The 15,613-nt window shown below is 45.9% G+C and overlaps 1 protein-coding gene across 1 annotated transcript in view; it reads right to left on the bottom strand.

Moving 5' to 3' along the window:
• Positions 1 to 10,886: 10,886 nt before the first annotated feature.
• LOC126534552 (uncharacterized) overlaps positions 10,887 to 15,613 on the bottom strand; it is a 60,827-nt gene continuing 56,100 nt past the window's right edge. Inside the window, exons 13-14 of the mRNA XM_050181809.3 lie at positions 15,063 to 15,278; positions 10,887 to 13,958 (exon numbers count right to left, since the gene is read on the bottom strand). Of these exons, the coding sequence (XP_050037766.2) occupies positions 13,419 to 13,958; positions 15,063 to 15,278 (756 nt within the window). The 3' untranslated portion in view covers positions 10,887 to 13,418. The remainder of the gene's footprint in view (positions 13,959 to 15,062; positions 15,279 to 15,613) is intronic.

Raw genomic sequence — 15,613 nt, 5'->3', positions numbered from 1 at the left:
CTGTTCCACGCAATAAAACATTAAATTATTACATAAAACGTGTAGATGGAATGTTAGCTCATAGGTATCTCTAAAGCACACAGACCTTTTAATGAAATAGCGCATGATATTAAATGGCTTCTTTGATCCCCTTAAGTTTCTCATATTTGGGCTACCTCAATTCCTGGGCCACTCGGTTATATGAGACTGTATTCTTGGTCCATTCTTGGTGAATGACGTGTGTGTGCCACTGAAAGTGAGACAAGGGGCATAGAATGCTCTAAATACATTTAGACAAGTGCCATCCTTTCCCGTGCAACACTTCTCATCAACATTCTTCCCTTGACAAACCCATCTCGCCTTAGAATTCATGACATCGCTGCGCTGACGACACTGCGCATCTACCTGTGAACGATGTACTGCATAAACATAAACATTGCTTGAGAATAATGATGTGACCTCAGCGGTACACTATCATAGCGTTGCTTCGCCACAAACAGTGTTGTCGGCGTTACACTATCGTCGTTATACAATCGTCATCACCTTCACACAAGCGCTCGCGTCAGACGGACACCCAGTTGCTTGCCTTGCACAAGCATGTTTGTCCTTCTGGTAACGCATTGCAGAATCCAAACGATGATCCATAGCCGGCTACCCGAAAGGATTTTTCGCATAACATTGATTCCCACAGTGTGCAGCGTCTAAATGCCTTTTTTATTAGCAGCCCAGGAATTGAATAATGATCAAATAACGATAAAATAATGATCTCACCTCGAACCTAAATGTCATTCATGGACATACGACACGATGAGACCTATAAAATAAAAAAAGTGATTGCGCCTGATTTTTACGAGGCGTAGCTTTTGACGTAGTTGTTGGATAATAATACAATTTTCAGTTTTTGTTCTTTGTATCGTTCTTTTTGAATTGTTGGAATATGATGCGGTTTGCTTTCGCACTTGCTAGGTCTTAGGTTCTAAATGCACTCGGACCAAGATCATTCTTCTATCCAGCTTTGGGACCTGGCAGAAGAACATTGCGGAAATTACTGGTGTTTCCCACATGACAATCGAATTCCCTCTTTGATGCTTTCAGAACAAGATTACAGTCAAGCGTCACACCAGTAATGGAAGAGCTCGTACTGCTCCAGCTGCTACGATTGTCAAAATTGCCAGATAGCGGATGAAGCAGACAATGAATAGAATTCATGCTTCGGAAATTAACTGCGCAAAACAGACAAGGACGAAGGAAAAGAACAGGACACTGGCGCTCTTCTGTTTCTTTTCTTTTCCTTCGTCCTTGTCTGTTTTGCGCTGTTAATTTCCGAGACATCATTCACCACCAACTCGCCCAAGTTTCTCTTCTAGTACGATAGAGAGAAGATTGAGAAAGTTGGCGAAGGAGCTTAGCATAAGTCAGGGTTCGGTTATAGAAACGTCATAAAGCACTATACCGGATTTCATTCAATTCCACTCCAGAAGACGCATGCTTTAGATGACCTCATGGAGTGAAACCACCCTCAGAAATGCCGTAAGCTTCTCAATTAAGCGTTTCTCTTAGGAACACCACCATGCAGTGTGCTGTTCTCTGACAAGAAATAAATCACCATCGAACGAGTTTCAGCCGCCAAAACCATAGAATATCGATTCCACTTTTTACACAGAGCGAGTAAATTTGGCTGCTACGTTGATCGCAAGGAACACCTGGCATAGGTCGTGGTATGCGCCGGAGTGTCGGTTGACTGGCAAGACACCGATGGTTTTCGTCTACCAGGGAATGTGAAAGTGAACGCTCGAAACTGCCTGAAGGACATTACAGAGCAGATGGTGTTGCCCCGGAGCAAGTTTCACTTCAAGGCTTAATTGCGTGTCGATATTCGTGCAAGATTCTGTGCATTCCCGATGATAGGGTCAAGGTTGTTCAGCAATGATGCAGCACCCAGCTTCCGGAGTTCCTAAATTTAAGAGAGCGGCCTTTTCGTTCGCCTGACACAAATTTGCTCAACTTGTCTGTGTCGCTTGTGCTTTAGGGCCAGCGCTACTACCACACAAATTCGAATAGCCTGCGGCGTGCTCTTCCGAAGACGTTGGACGAAATTACCGATCAATACTTCCGCAGTGGATGCATTTTTGTTGCGACTGAAGGCCTGTGCCAAGGCAGGGGGACGACCTTTGCAACTTGATCTTTTTTTAAAATCTTTTCTTGCTCTCAGTGTTTAGACAAATCTTTTGTTGAGTTTCACGTCCATATTTAGATTCTTGTAGTTTTGATGATGAAAATATCAGGCACAAGGATTTCTTTTTTTTAGCAGCCCGATACAGTGCGGGGCTGTTAGCGTATGAGAGAGCAAACATAATCAAAGGTATGAAGGTCAGTGGTCAGTCAGAGATAAGTCCGGTTTTCTACCCTGCAACGAGGGAACGTGGCACGGATGAAGAGAGGGAGTGGACACGGTGCACATACGATGCATTGTGCGTTGCACGATCAAGACGGTCAATCACGGACTGGCACACATCAGAGATTGCAATAGAGGCCGAATTGCCTTTCGCGCCAGCGATGGATGGGGGTCACGTCAATTTCCGAGAGTTCACTGAGCAAGAACGGTCAACTTCAAGCATCTTTATTTATTTATGAAACTCTGAATGTTTATATATGTTTGTACCTCTTTGGGATCGTTCCTCTATTATCTTGGCTGATTTCCTGCATTATTGTGCAGAGTTTTGCACGTGTTCGCGCTTGTTGACCGTTTTCAGTGTTCTTCGGTGATTTTGGGGGGATTTCATTTTGCTTGCCATGCGACGAGGAGCTGCCGCCATCACCGAAAGGTGCCAACCTCTCTTATAACATCACGTTATCAAAAAGAAGAAGGAAATACCAAGACGGAAAACTATCTAATTGTTTCTCAGTAAAAAAAACATCAAGCATTAAGAATGAAAGAGCTGCTTCGTTTTCCCGCACTGAATTCTGCGTGAAAATCTATGGGTCAGTGGTAATTTGAAGAACGCTCCTCATCCTCATTATTATAACCGGAGTCTCACTAAGTGAGATTCTAGTTACGCTAAATGAGGATGAACAGCTTTGCGACATATACCTGAAGCCTCGGCGAGTACGATCTGAAGATCAGCGTTTTTATTGTTATTGTTATTATGTTTCTCCTGGCAAGTGCTCATAGACCCCATAAGTTTAGTGCGACCTCGCGCATCTTACTGATAATCTTGGCTGCCCGCACTGCCTACTGATTATCGAAAACTCTCATGTCAACACGAGATACAAAGCTGTTAGCGCATTTAGTCGCCGTTTCGGCAGCTTTCCTTCGAACAGCTTTAATCCTAGCTCTCCAATGTTTCCTCGGTGAGAGAAGAGCCGCATTCCTGCAAAATGTCTACGCGGCTGATCAACGAGCCAAAGCACGCCGCGGTCCATGCTCGACCGAGGCAGGAATTGTGCTTTCCGTGCACGTTCCAGAAAGCCATGGACGTGATTATGAGTGCCAATACTTTAACGAAAAGACCACGTGTCTGCTGGCGCGGAAAACACGGGCAAAGGTTGCCTTTCAGTGGGACCAGAGGAATGCGCGGGGTGGGAGTGAGGAACAATAAAAAAAAGACTGCGAAACGAAGAGGGAACGATAACGCAGCGAAATGCGAGTTGAATGCAAATGTCGCGTACGGATTCTCTGAAACGCTGCGAAATCTTAATTTGATGCATGGAATCCCTTATTAGTGCTCACGTATTGCGTTGACGCTTTGCCTCGAAGCATGGCTTAATGCGGCGTTTAATTGGTTCGCCTGATGCAATAACAGACCTCCCCCCCCCCCCGCCCCCGAGGCGAGCCACGTGTCCGACTGGGAATGGAGTTCTTGCATAGTTTCCTTGCACCTGCAGTCGACGGGCCGACGCGATCGATGGCACTTAATCAGTTTTTTTGTGTGTGCGCATGTTACACAATCGTCAAACTACGCACTTGACACAGCCGTCCCTAAATGCTGAAGCAATATCTCAAACTTGTTCGAGAGCGAATGAGACGGCTTTCTTCAATAGAAGAGACTTCATTATATCATTTTGCAAGAGCCAGGTGTAGACGAGGCATGGGGAAAGCTGCAGATACCGACTGTGCATTACGTGCCAGGGGTCGTATATTATAACGCTTAAATGTCTCCTTGTCATTGTATGTCATTTGTAACCATGCGTCTTGTGTTGTGCGAGTCAATGACACAAGGCAATAAAGACGGGGAAGAAAAATCATTACAACGTCTGCTCTCAAGGCGTCATACTGTGTGAACTAACTGAAACATGTCTAGAAGATTTCCTCGGCTGCTTTAATATTTTTTGAGGAGCTGCTGCAAAACTTCGCAGCTACGTCAAAGGCTTTGTACCATTCAATAAACGAAGGTCTCCTATCTGAATCTGTCTTTTACTCCAACCACGATGTAATATCAGGTAACATGAAAAATCGGGGCAAAGATAACAAGCTGGGTAATACTAATCGGGGTAATCAGGGATAATCTGCCACGAGACAGATTATCCAGCGTTACCTATGCGTTCTGCAGTAATGAGGCCACTTGGCAGAGAGACCGTCTCGTAAGCCTGCGTCACGTGGCCTGTGAGTAGCAGGCTTAGCAACAGCCCAACTTAGGCCTTGTTTCTACAGACGCGAGGCCAAGATCCCGCAACCGTAATTACCTTTAATGAAAAGAAGACTATGCGCCAATGCAAATCAGGCGCCCCAGACTAGTATCCGTGTTTCCCAATTTTAACCATGGTGTGTATACATGCGGCATTTCTGTCGAGAGCGTTCCCAGCCTTGAAAGTGTACTACTGCGCGCGTTCGTGCACGGATTATGGGATTAGGGGCGCTCACTGGATAATACTTGAAACGGTCCACGATGTCCTTGTTGAATAGGCGTGAGTTGCATTCAAGGATATAGCTTAGGCACTTCTAAATAAAGCAGTCACACGCAGGAAAACGAAGAAATAAGAACTCCGAAGGCAGAGCAGGCGACGAATACACGTTGTGCAGACCTTGCGACTAAATATGTGACAGGAATTTTTCTCGCCTCGGAGGAGGCGTTAATTCAGCTCCACACTACGTCTGGCGGCAAACGACTCCATTGTGCCTTAGTGCATTCAGAGCGGTGTTGCCAATCAATATTTCAAAAAGACCTATGCGCAATGACCGAAAATATTATAAAACACCCTACACCGACTTCACCAAGTAGGAGGAAATAACTTTATTGAGTCCTGAGGGACCCTTCCCCACCCACTCTTGGTTTAGTGGTCGGCAGGGGTCGCGGGCCGCACCCTAGAGTCTACTTTTTTACCCTACACACTAGTTTCGTGTTCAAATGTTGAAATACAATATTTATTTAAGAAGACGAATGTTCATAATAAATAACGGGATGCCAATATAATCGACCAATAGCATGAAGTATTCGAAATAAGTAATTTTTCTACATTAGTTTCATGTCTCTTACGCCACACGTACACTTACAAAGCAGTATTTTATAGCTAAAATTGAATTTTTGAAGGGACCGCTGCAATGTCGCTTAGGATAATGTTTCTTTAAAGAACATTATACAACAATAAACACGAATAATTTTAATTATGGTAAGAAAGACAAGGACCAATAGGTACTCATGATTACTTGGCACTTTATACATAGCATTGTGCTGTAGGGCACAGCTACAATGAACACAAAAAGACAACGAAAACGAAAATACTTTCTTGGCTCTGTTAAAGCACCCCCATGTCTCTCTTCTCAGTACACTTTCTTTCGATGCAGTTCTATATGGCGTTCTTTGACGCTCGTATTTAAACAGTCAGTAGCTGCTAAACTTGAATACATTACGAGGACGGCGTTAAGGTTTTCAGCTACCAGTCTATTGCGCTTTCTTTTTTTTTTTCTGACATCAGTCAAACTAGAGACGATCATTTCGTTATCTGCGTTACTGGTGTTATGAATATAATGTGAGCGGGGCCAGTGTCGAGACATTCTTGTATTCATACGCGTGCCAGCAGATGTTTCTCTCTCTCCGATTTCTGCCCCGAACGACGCGGTCGACGACTTTTTTTTTTCCCCAGGGTGGCTTTCTCGTGGCTGGAAAAGTAGGGAAGCGAGATTTCGCCACTCCTGTTAAATTCGTCCGAAGGCAGCAAGTCCTTACGGAGGCAGCAAATGACCACAACACCCCTGAAGTGTGGCCATGCACTGGTAGCTCCACCCTGGCCTCCACACTGAGAGCAGTTGCTGGCGCTATGAACTCTTGATAAAACATACCCGTGACCCGAAGCCTCTCCTCGACCTCGAGGGCAACTGTTTGGTAAGACGTCTTACGGCGAAATCGGAAGTCCTGCGCTTCAGTTTGCCTGCCTGTTTCGATGCTGTGCAGCTATGCAACGCTCGCAGTCTGCGCCCAAGTAAGACACCGTCTAACTGCATGAAACATGCGAGTCCGTAGACTCGACGTCACTAATACCCACTGCGCCCGGCTGGACGAAGTGCTGCAAGAGTGTCCAGAAAGGACACTCGCTCTCTGGAGCTCCGTTATGAGATTCTAGGGCACTGTAGAAGGGCGTATAGCTTGAAGAGATTCTGAACATTTCCCACCAAGCTTAAATAGGCCTCGGAGACGCAGTTGATGTCTTTCAGTATCTTCTCCGGCACTACAGCATGGCCATTCTTGGAAGAGAAGTCCCAGCATATACAATTCTTCTAATACACGTTCAGCGCATTTGTGAATGACGAGCCATGCATCGCGTCTCACAGGGACGCAGAATCATTTTCTCCGTTTGGAGATATTACTTAAAAGCGGCCAACTCAGCTTGACGCATTCTGCTATTGCTGAAGTAACCAGCAATATTGCGCAGGTGTTCGATATATCTAGGTAACTTCATCGCAGCTTTGTTGATAGAAATGTGGACTTAGTGGGAAATGCAGCGTACGACCACTAAATTTCCACTTTCCCTGCAATTTCTTTATCATGAACTGCGTTGACCAAACATTACACTTGCATTGTCACAGGCAAGCCCCAACAATGTCTTGATGGGCGGTTTGTCCCACTGTCTGAAGCAGATTTCAACTTCTGATGCAAAGGCCTCGACAGAGCAGCTAACAGCGTCCAAGGGAATCGCTTGAAAGAGCCGAGCATAACTTTACTTTTCTTTCTATATAAAAAAGTACCGCACAACACAGCAGCGGAACTTAGTTCTTGAACTGTCGGTACCTTATTCGACTAAAAGTGAGAGCTTTAATTTTCTTACCATCTGCAGGCTGACCAATCTCCGAATTCGCCAAGACATTACGTCTTCGCCAAGACACACAAGCGCATTAATTTATGCAGAACGCTACGGCGACGGTGAAAATTCCCTTGCTGTGTCCCTACAGTTGCTGTCGCAATGAAACATCAGTAATTAGGGCGATGTTCAGTTTTCTATTTTCTTACGTCGGCGCCGCCCTGCAGCCTTGGGGCTCCTTCGACCGCGGGCACCGCGTGACAGTTCACAGTGAACGCGACTGTACGATATTTTGCAGGCAGTTTCAGATGACCCGCTGTGTCGTCGTATGGAACGGATAATTATAGCCGCGTTTTGGTTAAATATCTGTAAGCATTGGAAATGAAAAACAACCTCATAAACTTGAGCGGGTTGGGCCTTAACACCAACCGCAGTAGCTTAGCGACTACATTGTTATGGCGTCGAGCACGAGGTCGAGGGTTTGGCTCCCACCCGAATACCGGTGTCCGGATTGCCGAACACTCCTTCCCGAGCGCTCTGAGACAACCGTCCGAGGATGCCATTGGAAGCTTCCTCGCATTATCGTAACTATTTTTTACCTGGAGTATAGGTGCGATTGGTTACGTGTGAGAATGGCATTGTGTCAGTCGATCCATCTTAGGGTCACCGACACAGTTCACTAGAGGCGACGAGCTTGTCTATAACTAGCAATTGCAGTAATTTCTACGCCGCGGAAGTGACTATAACGTGTGGGGCTAGTTTGAGCCATCGTTCTCTCCTCAGCGTGTTGCAGTGCGTACTCCTCCCGATGAAGTCATGAACATGACATTCATTCGGCGCAGCTCTGTTATCTTGTTTTTCGTTTGAGTTTAGTTTGAGTTTGGTTCGTTAGTGACAAGCCTATTCGAGTAGCTAAAGAAATGTGCTCTCGGGACCCAACAACATTTTTTGGTCCCGAGATGTAAAACTCAAAATGCACTTCTGTTCAGGCCTTCGGCCGTGTCCCGTCCTGCCTTTAAATAAACCTAGTTTCGGGCTAGAAAACAATTTACTCATGTACAGCTGGGATGCGAGCGCTGCAGGAATTACTCCATTTTGTTAGCTTTCAGGTAATTCCACGCAAACCAACGGCAAACCAAAGAATCCTGCAACAGCTTGGTGACTATGGCATGGTGCTGCTCAGTTCGAGGTGGCGAGTTTGATATAGGCCTTGGCGGGTAGTGAGAAAGCACTCATCTACTTAGGTTTAGGTGCACGTTAAAGAACCCGAGGGAGTAAAAATTAATCCGAACTCCCCACACTAGGCATGCCTCTTTATCAAATCGTGGTTTTTGCCATATAAAACCTAATGTTTTTTTTTAACATTAGGGTTGGGCGAATGTTGGAATACAAATCGAATACTTCACACGAACTATCTGTATTCGTATTTAAAAAAAAAAAAAAGCAGTTGGGTATTTTCGAATACTCGAAAACTAACGAAATAGTTCACGATAACGAAATGTTAAAGTCTGGTTACTGTTCTCCGTCTGCTAAACGAAGCATTGCAGCTTATGAGGAGTGAAAAAATACGAAATGCTGTCGGAGCAATGCAGAAAGAAAATTAGAGTAGCCAGCTTTGTTTTCCATTTCGCGGCAGAAGCCTACAGGACAACGTCCTACTTTTGCATGTATTTAGCGTGTCATTTACTATTTTTGGCAGTGTAGTCAGGTAGGTATTTTCTTTCTTTTACGCTCCAACCTGTGATGTTTTCCTTGTAACCGGCCAGTTAACAGATACCTACGGCACACAAGCCCCTTTAGCACATTTTTTTTTCTTTTGCCACACAACGTCCGATCTTGTTTTCAACGAATATTGTGTGTTTTTGGAAAGCAAGTCATACAATAGCCATTCATTCTTAAAAAAAAAGCTTGTTTGTAACTAGGCTCTCAAATTATTGAGGTCATTCGTGCGGTTGGTTAATGACAATTAGTGATGTTATCATAATATACTTTTGTACAGCGCTCACAGTTGGACGAAGGACAAAGAACAGGACCGGCGCTCACTTACAATCTTTATCGTTCGATTGTAGCTTGCTTACTATTAAATTGACTTATTTTACGCTTTACTATAACGTACCAGATTATTAGCCAATCCCTCAGTGGGGGTCCGTGCCAGTAGATCACAAGTATCTACATCTACATGTCAAATCAAATTTATTTTGGAAAACATGAAGAAAGCAATTCGTATGCCTTGTGTGAATATGGCATAGTTTATTGGGTAAGGAGTTCCTGCGAAAGAAAGCTATATATGGCAAAGAGGAAGGTCTAGGTCAATTACAGAGGACCCTGACCGTGAGAAGGGAACTTGCACAAACGTGAAAATGGGTTGGAGTGCATACGGCAGGCATCAATTCCTGACTGGGAGCTCACCACTGTCATTGAAAAGTACGCAATCATTGCATTCTGCCGGTGCTAACAATCGGGTCTGCATCTTGGAGGTTAGCTAAGAACCTCAGGAACAAGTTAAGCACCGCGCAAGGAGCTATGGAATGAAAAATGTTAGACGTTAGGAAACGGAAAGATAGTGGTATAGATCAGTCAACAAACGGGGATAGTCGATATTCTAGTTGACATTAACAGAAAGAAAATGGAGCTGGTCAGGCCATGTCATGCGTAGGGTAGACAGCCGTTGGGCCATTAGGGTTGCAGAATGGGTGAGAAGGGAAGCGCACTCGAGTACAGCAGAACATTAGGGTGGAGGGGGGGGGGGGGAGGGTGATGAAATGAGGAAATTCGGAGGTGCACGTTAGAATCGGCTAGCGCAAAACTGGGGCAATTGAAGGTCGCTCGGAGCGGCGTTCGTCCTGCAGTGGTCATAAGTGTAGGCTGAACAAGATGATGATGATGATATGTAAAACCATCATCCTTACATGAAGCGCTCGCTCGCCTTCCACAAGGCAGCGGTTTCTCGGCAAAGCAAACTTTTTAAGGTTAGCGTGTTAGCAAGTTAGGATGTCGACATCGTTTATGAAGCGTGTTGCCGCTGTGGTGGATGTCCGCACATTGGAACGTTAAAATTATATTCGCTTCGGATTATATTCTCTAGGGAGTTATATTAGCTAGCATTGTATTCGAAAATAAATGTTGCTTCGCATGCGGCGATAGAAGACTTATAATAAACATAGAAAAACGAATACTCGCCAGTGCTTACTATAGTTCCCGATAAGCACGGATATGATGAAACCTCGGAATCTGGGCAGCACACGAGGTAACTAAAATTAGCCGGCTCTTTAAAAAAAATTAAATTATGGGGTTTTACGTGCCAAAACCACTTCCTGATTATGAGGCACGCCGTAGTGGAGGACTCCGGAAATTTCGGCCACGTGCACCTAAATCTAAGTACACGGGTGTTTTCGCATTTCGCCCCCATCGAAATGCGGCCACCGTGGTCGGGATTCGATCCCGCGACCTTGTGCTCAGCCGGCTCTTGAGCTAGTTGGTTGATACTTCGCGAAGCCATCGTAGCGCCAACAAAACAGACACAGACATAAAAAAAAAGGACGAGGCCGGACACCACGGCCGCTGACAATCACCACACAGGCGGCTGTAGCGACCGTGGAAGAAGTTCTTTTGCAAATAGCCCCGCCGGCCCAGGATCGCAAACTTGCAGCGACACGTGACCCAGACACTCAGTATTAACACCAACGTAGTGCGTTTATTGCGGCACAAAAATATATGAAAGGCCGGCGTGCCTTCCAGGCCTACCAAACAAAATGAAGCCCACTTTGAGTGCGAGAACACCCAAAGAAACCGCGGCGCATTTCTGGCTCAAAATAATAATAATAATAATAATGAAAAAAAAAACATGTCGGCTGGTGCACACCAGCCTTATCAAACAAAATGAATCTCACTTGGATATTAACGTGCAGAAACAGGAATACACCAATGAGCGCAGCACTAACTGTAGTTTGTCATTACATGACACAACTTACGGCCGCGAAAAACGAAAAACACTCGCTCGCCAACAACATTAACAAAATCATCGACATACAAACAGTCACATATTCTCAAGCAATCCGAGTCGGTTCTTTCAAGTTTGCCACTTAATTAGCAAAACTTTTCCCGCGCTGTTACTCGCTGCGAACTGTTCCATACGACCACGAAAATAAACAGGGCGATAAGAAAAAGGACTCACATCTAGAACAACGCTACATTCAAATTAGAAATAAAATTTGTGAGGCTATGCATCGAGAGAATGCGTCTCCAAGCAAATGAAGGAATTATTTATACGTCAACCTAACTAGCGTTTGTAACAGCAATCTGCCGAGATATCAACGAGAACTTCAAATAATTAAAAAAACAAATAAACAAACGAATGAACACAGGAACTACAAGTACATAAATAAATAAATAAATAAATAAGTAAATAAATAAATAAATAAATAAATAAATAAATAAATAAATCATCCTAACAGCTTCATTTGAAAATTTTCTGTCTTTCGAAACGGTAACAACGATGCAAGGACAACAGGCTGCGGATTAAAGGTAACACTGCGATCAGCTCAGCAAGCGATTAACGACCGCGCATGGGTCAACTAACCGAATTGCATAGCAGGAATAACGCGTAACATGAAGCGAGGTCATTGCCTAATGACGGGAACGTCGACTGCCTTTCTGTATGGCTGCGTTAACACGAAAACCCCTGCTTTGTTGCACAAGCAAACGAGCCCGCCTCAAAAGAACGCATATTTCACTGTAGCATGACGAAGTATACCATGCCGTGCTAGGATACAAGGGCAAGTAATAACAACTATTCGGTGCCATAAGGAAAACAAAAATGCCATATTTGAGAGATTCTGAGAAAAAAAGAAGTGCGGATCGCAAGTCTGAGAACCTCAGATACCACGCGGCCCCGTGTGTACCGGCTAGCGGAATGCTGTAGAAAAGCTCTATGTACATTGCTTGAATCGATATCAGAAAAAACAGCTTCCCTATAGTGCGTTTCTGAAAAGCCGCAAAAAAATGTGGCGTGAAGCTGCAGCATCTACATGTTTCAAAAGAACACCGGGAGAAAGATTACATCTTGCCGGCGCTCAAACATGCATTGACGGCTGGCGCGTATGAGGGTGTACGTGCGAGGCTTTAGTGATCTCGGAGTGGAGCAACGCAATACGTGAGGCGCGATGAACAAAGACGTGGGGGGTGGGGGCAGAGGTTACGTGGAGCACGTGACACAGCTCCCTCGGAGCAGTTTACTCGAACTTTTTAAGTAGCAGATCGAACGACGTGTCTCCAGCGAAGCAGACACTGATGAACTAAAGGAGAATAAAAAAGAATTCCGCAAGGGCTCGCGGAACAACATAGGATGAGGTCTCGGAAGCGCACACTCTACGTTCAAAAAGGAACACTACAAGACTCGCCCGCGCAACCTGCGCGAAATTAAGTAACGTCAAATACAAAGTGAGTATTCTAGCAATAGAAGCGACGTGATGGCATTGCTCTCGCGAAATCCATCTGGCTTGTCAGGGTAGCCCCAAGTGACTAGTACAAATGAGAACATAATAGTAGCAGCCAGGTCATTGACAAATTACTCGGAGGATAGAATGTGCGGTTTTAAATCACGAACACTAGAATATATTTCAATAATTTTTTTTCACGCACCCTGCGACTATAACACTTCCAGAGGTCGTGTGTGCCCCGAAATGTGCGCTCGATGCGTTGACAGTATAGACGCGACCTTTCAGCATTCAAGATTTCTGGCATTGGTGCAATACACATTTGAAAAATTACAATCAGCAGTAAACTGTAGCGCCCTACCACACTTTCCGCGTTGTCATGAGTGGACAGAACTTACGTGTATTGCGAGACTGGATTTTTTTTGTTTTTTTGCCTGCGGTGTGTCTGGAGCGACATCGCCACCGTTTGAACCTGAGGTACCTTACCAGAGCCGAATTCCTGCAACATAGTCTGGCTTAGCCAAGTGCGCAGTGAATCCTGAAAGCTACGCCCGTCTACCTATCAAATTCTCTTCCCTTACAACACTTGCCCCGAAAAGTAACAACTGAAATCACAGCCAAGCAGTTTTACATATTTTAAGTCCGGGATCAACCAACATTACTTTGGGCAGAAATCGTGACGGGGAACGAGGTGCATTTCCGGCAGAAGCGGAACGGCAGGCTGCAACTATCGTTTGTGACCAGCACACGCCGAGTTCCTATCTCATCAAATTAAATGTCAACGACCAGCGGAGGCGCGCTGTCTCTGTCGCCGGGTTGGCTGTTGCCGCAAATTACTGCTGCTTTGTCCTCCGCTTGAATTACGTCAGCCGCAGCGGGCTTTTCAAAGCTGTCGTCACCAGCAGGGACTACGATCACGTCAGGCAGTACGTCAGGGACCACGTCGGGAACTACGTCGGGAACTACGCCAGGATCGACGTGAGGAACTACGTCAGGAACTCTGTTCTCGGGTTCGAGTGCAACGTCATTGCTGGATTCTTGAGGCTCCTCCACGACCACAGTCGAGGTCTGGGAGGTCTGCGCATCGTTCAGCACTACTGTCGCTGGAGGCGCGTCGATCGCTTGCAACATGACCGGTGCCTCCGACGGTTGTGTCTGCGTTTGCTGGTATTCGGGAAACGCTTGGATGGACAGCAGCTGCACGGTGGTCGCTGCCGCCGCCTGCCTCTGGACGATCTCCATTCCCCGAGTGCGACGACATCGGGGACAGTTCTTGTCGTTGCCGCTGTAGTAGTAGCAAGAGTTGCAGGCCTGCGTGCCGAATGAAAACGCGCGGTGAGATGCAAGAGCTTGGCAGTTTCGGAAAGGGCACTGACATGATGCCACGGGCATCTTTGAAACGCCGAAACACTAACCGCGACCGTACCAATTACCGAATTTTTGTGCCTTAAAGAGACACTGAAGACAAAAGTATAAGTTACGATTATAGAATACCTAAAAAAGCTAGTCTTACCATAATAGGAAGGTGGACGTGCTAGAAAACGCACGAAAAAGACAGGTGACACTGCCTCTCATAGCTTTCCCACCAGTTCGTTGAGACGTCATTAAACTTGACGGCGCATAATCAGGGCTGTGCTTTGTTTGTGGTTTCTCAGCACATTACACACGGACCACAGAACGGACACACACATGCCGGTACCAACTATGCCAACGCATAGTACATAGTACATAGTACAACGCAATACATAGTACACTTCTAGAACATTTGCTGCTCCAAAACTGCTCAAGGACGATAAATCAGCGGCGTCACAATGACGCACCGGCGCTGAGGTTGTGGCACTAACTTCAGAAAAGGGCAAGATCCGGACTTCCATTTTTCTCCTACAGAAATCAAGCTGTTCCCCCCAGATGAGTGAAGAATAGCTTTGCAATGATAGTCTACCAGTGCAAAGTCATTTATTGTAGCTCTTTAGCGTTCCTCCAACTCTTCCCTTTCACCTTGAAAATGTAGCAACCCTTCTCTGCATCCATGTCCACAAAAAAAAAAAAAAAAAGACTTGGAATCCATAATCACACTGTTTAGCAAAAAACAAACGGACACAAGAGAGGCGACAGGACAAGGCGCTTGTCTCTCTTGTGTCCGTTTGTTTTTCGCTAAACAGTGTGATTATGGATTCCAAGTCTTTTTTTTTTTTTTTTGTGGACATGGATGCAGAGAAGGGTTGCTACATTTTCAAGGTGAAAGGGAAGACATGGAGGAACGCTAAAGAGCTAAAATAAATGACTTTGCCGACAGGACAAGGCGCTTGTCCTGTCGTCTCTCTTGTGTCCGTCCGTTGCTGCGCGCCGAACAAAGTAATCACGGATTCGCGCCAACCAGCCCGCCAACGCATTGTGCCGAAAGACTCGGAATACCTGGCAGTGCTGGCCGGCGAACAGGTTGCAGCGCACGCACACCGAGCAGTGGTTGGTGGAGCCGTGGAAGAGCGTGTTGGCGCACCACGAGTACTGCGCGGGGTGCCGGCACCGCGGGCACGGCATCGGGCCTGGGATGCACTCGCGCACCATCACGGACTCCGGGCAGCAGTTGAGGCGAACCTGCTGGCACAGGTACCACGGGAGGTCGGACACCTGCGGAGGTCAGTGCGAAAGGAGCGTGGACGTCATTTGGTTGCATGCAGATCCGAGGTTGTGCCGCTCGTCGGCGACACGTCAAACAACCATTGAGTTAAGGGGTTCTTTTACGTGCCAAAACCACGATCTGATTGCGTGGCATGCCAAAGTGGGGGAGATTCCGGATAAATTTTGACCGTCAGGGGGTTCTTTAAAGTGCGCCTAAATCTAAGCACGCGAGCGTCGCCTCTTAATCCCCTATAGCACATAGCGACAGGAGCCTTATAATTTATGCCGACGCTTTTCGCTCTATACATTAGGATGTGCAGATGGTAGGCGATTGGTCAAGGAAG

This window comes from Dermacentor andersoni, chromosome 7 (genome assembly GCF_023375885.2).
Source record: "Dermacentor andersoni chromosome 7, qqDerAnde1_hic_scaffold, whole genome shotgun sequence".
In the NCBI taxonomy this organism is placed as follows: Eukaryota; Metazoa; Arthropoda; class Arachnida; order Ixodida; family Ixodidae; genus Dermacentor; species Dermacentor andersoni.
This window is presented reverse-complemented; position numbering and strand designations above follow the sequence as displayed.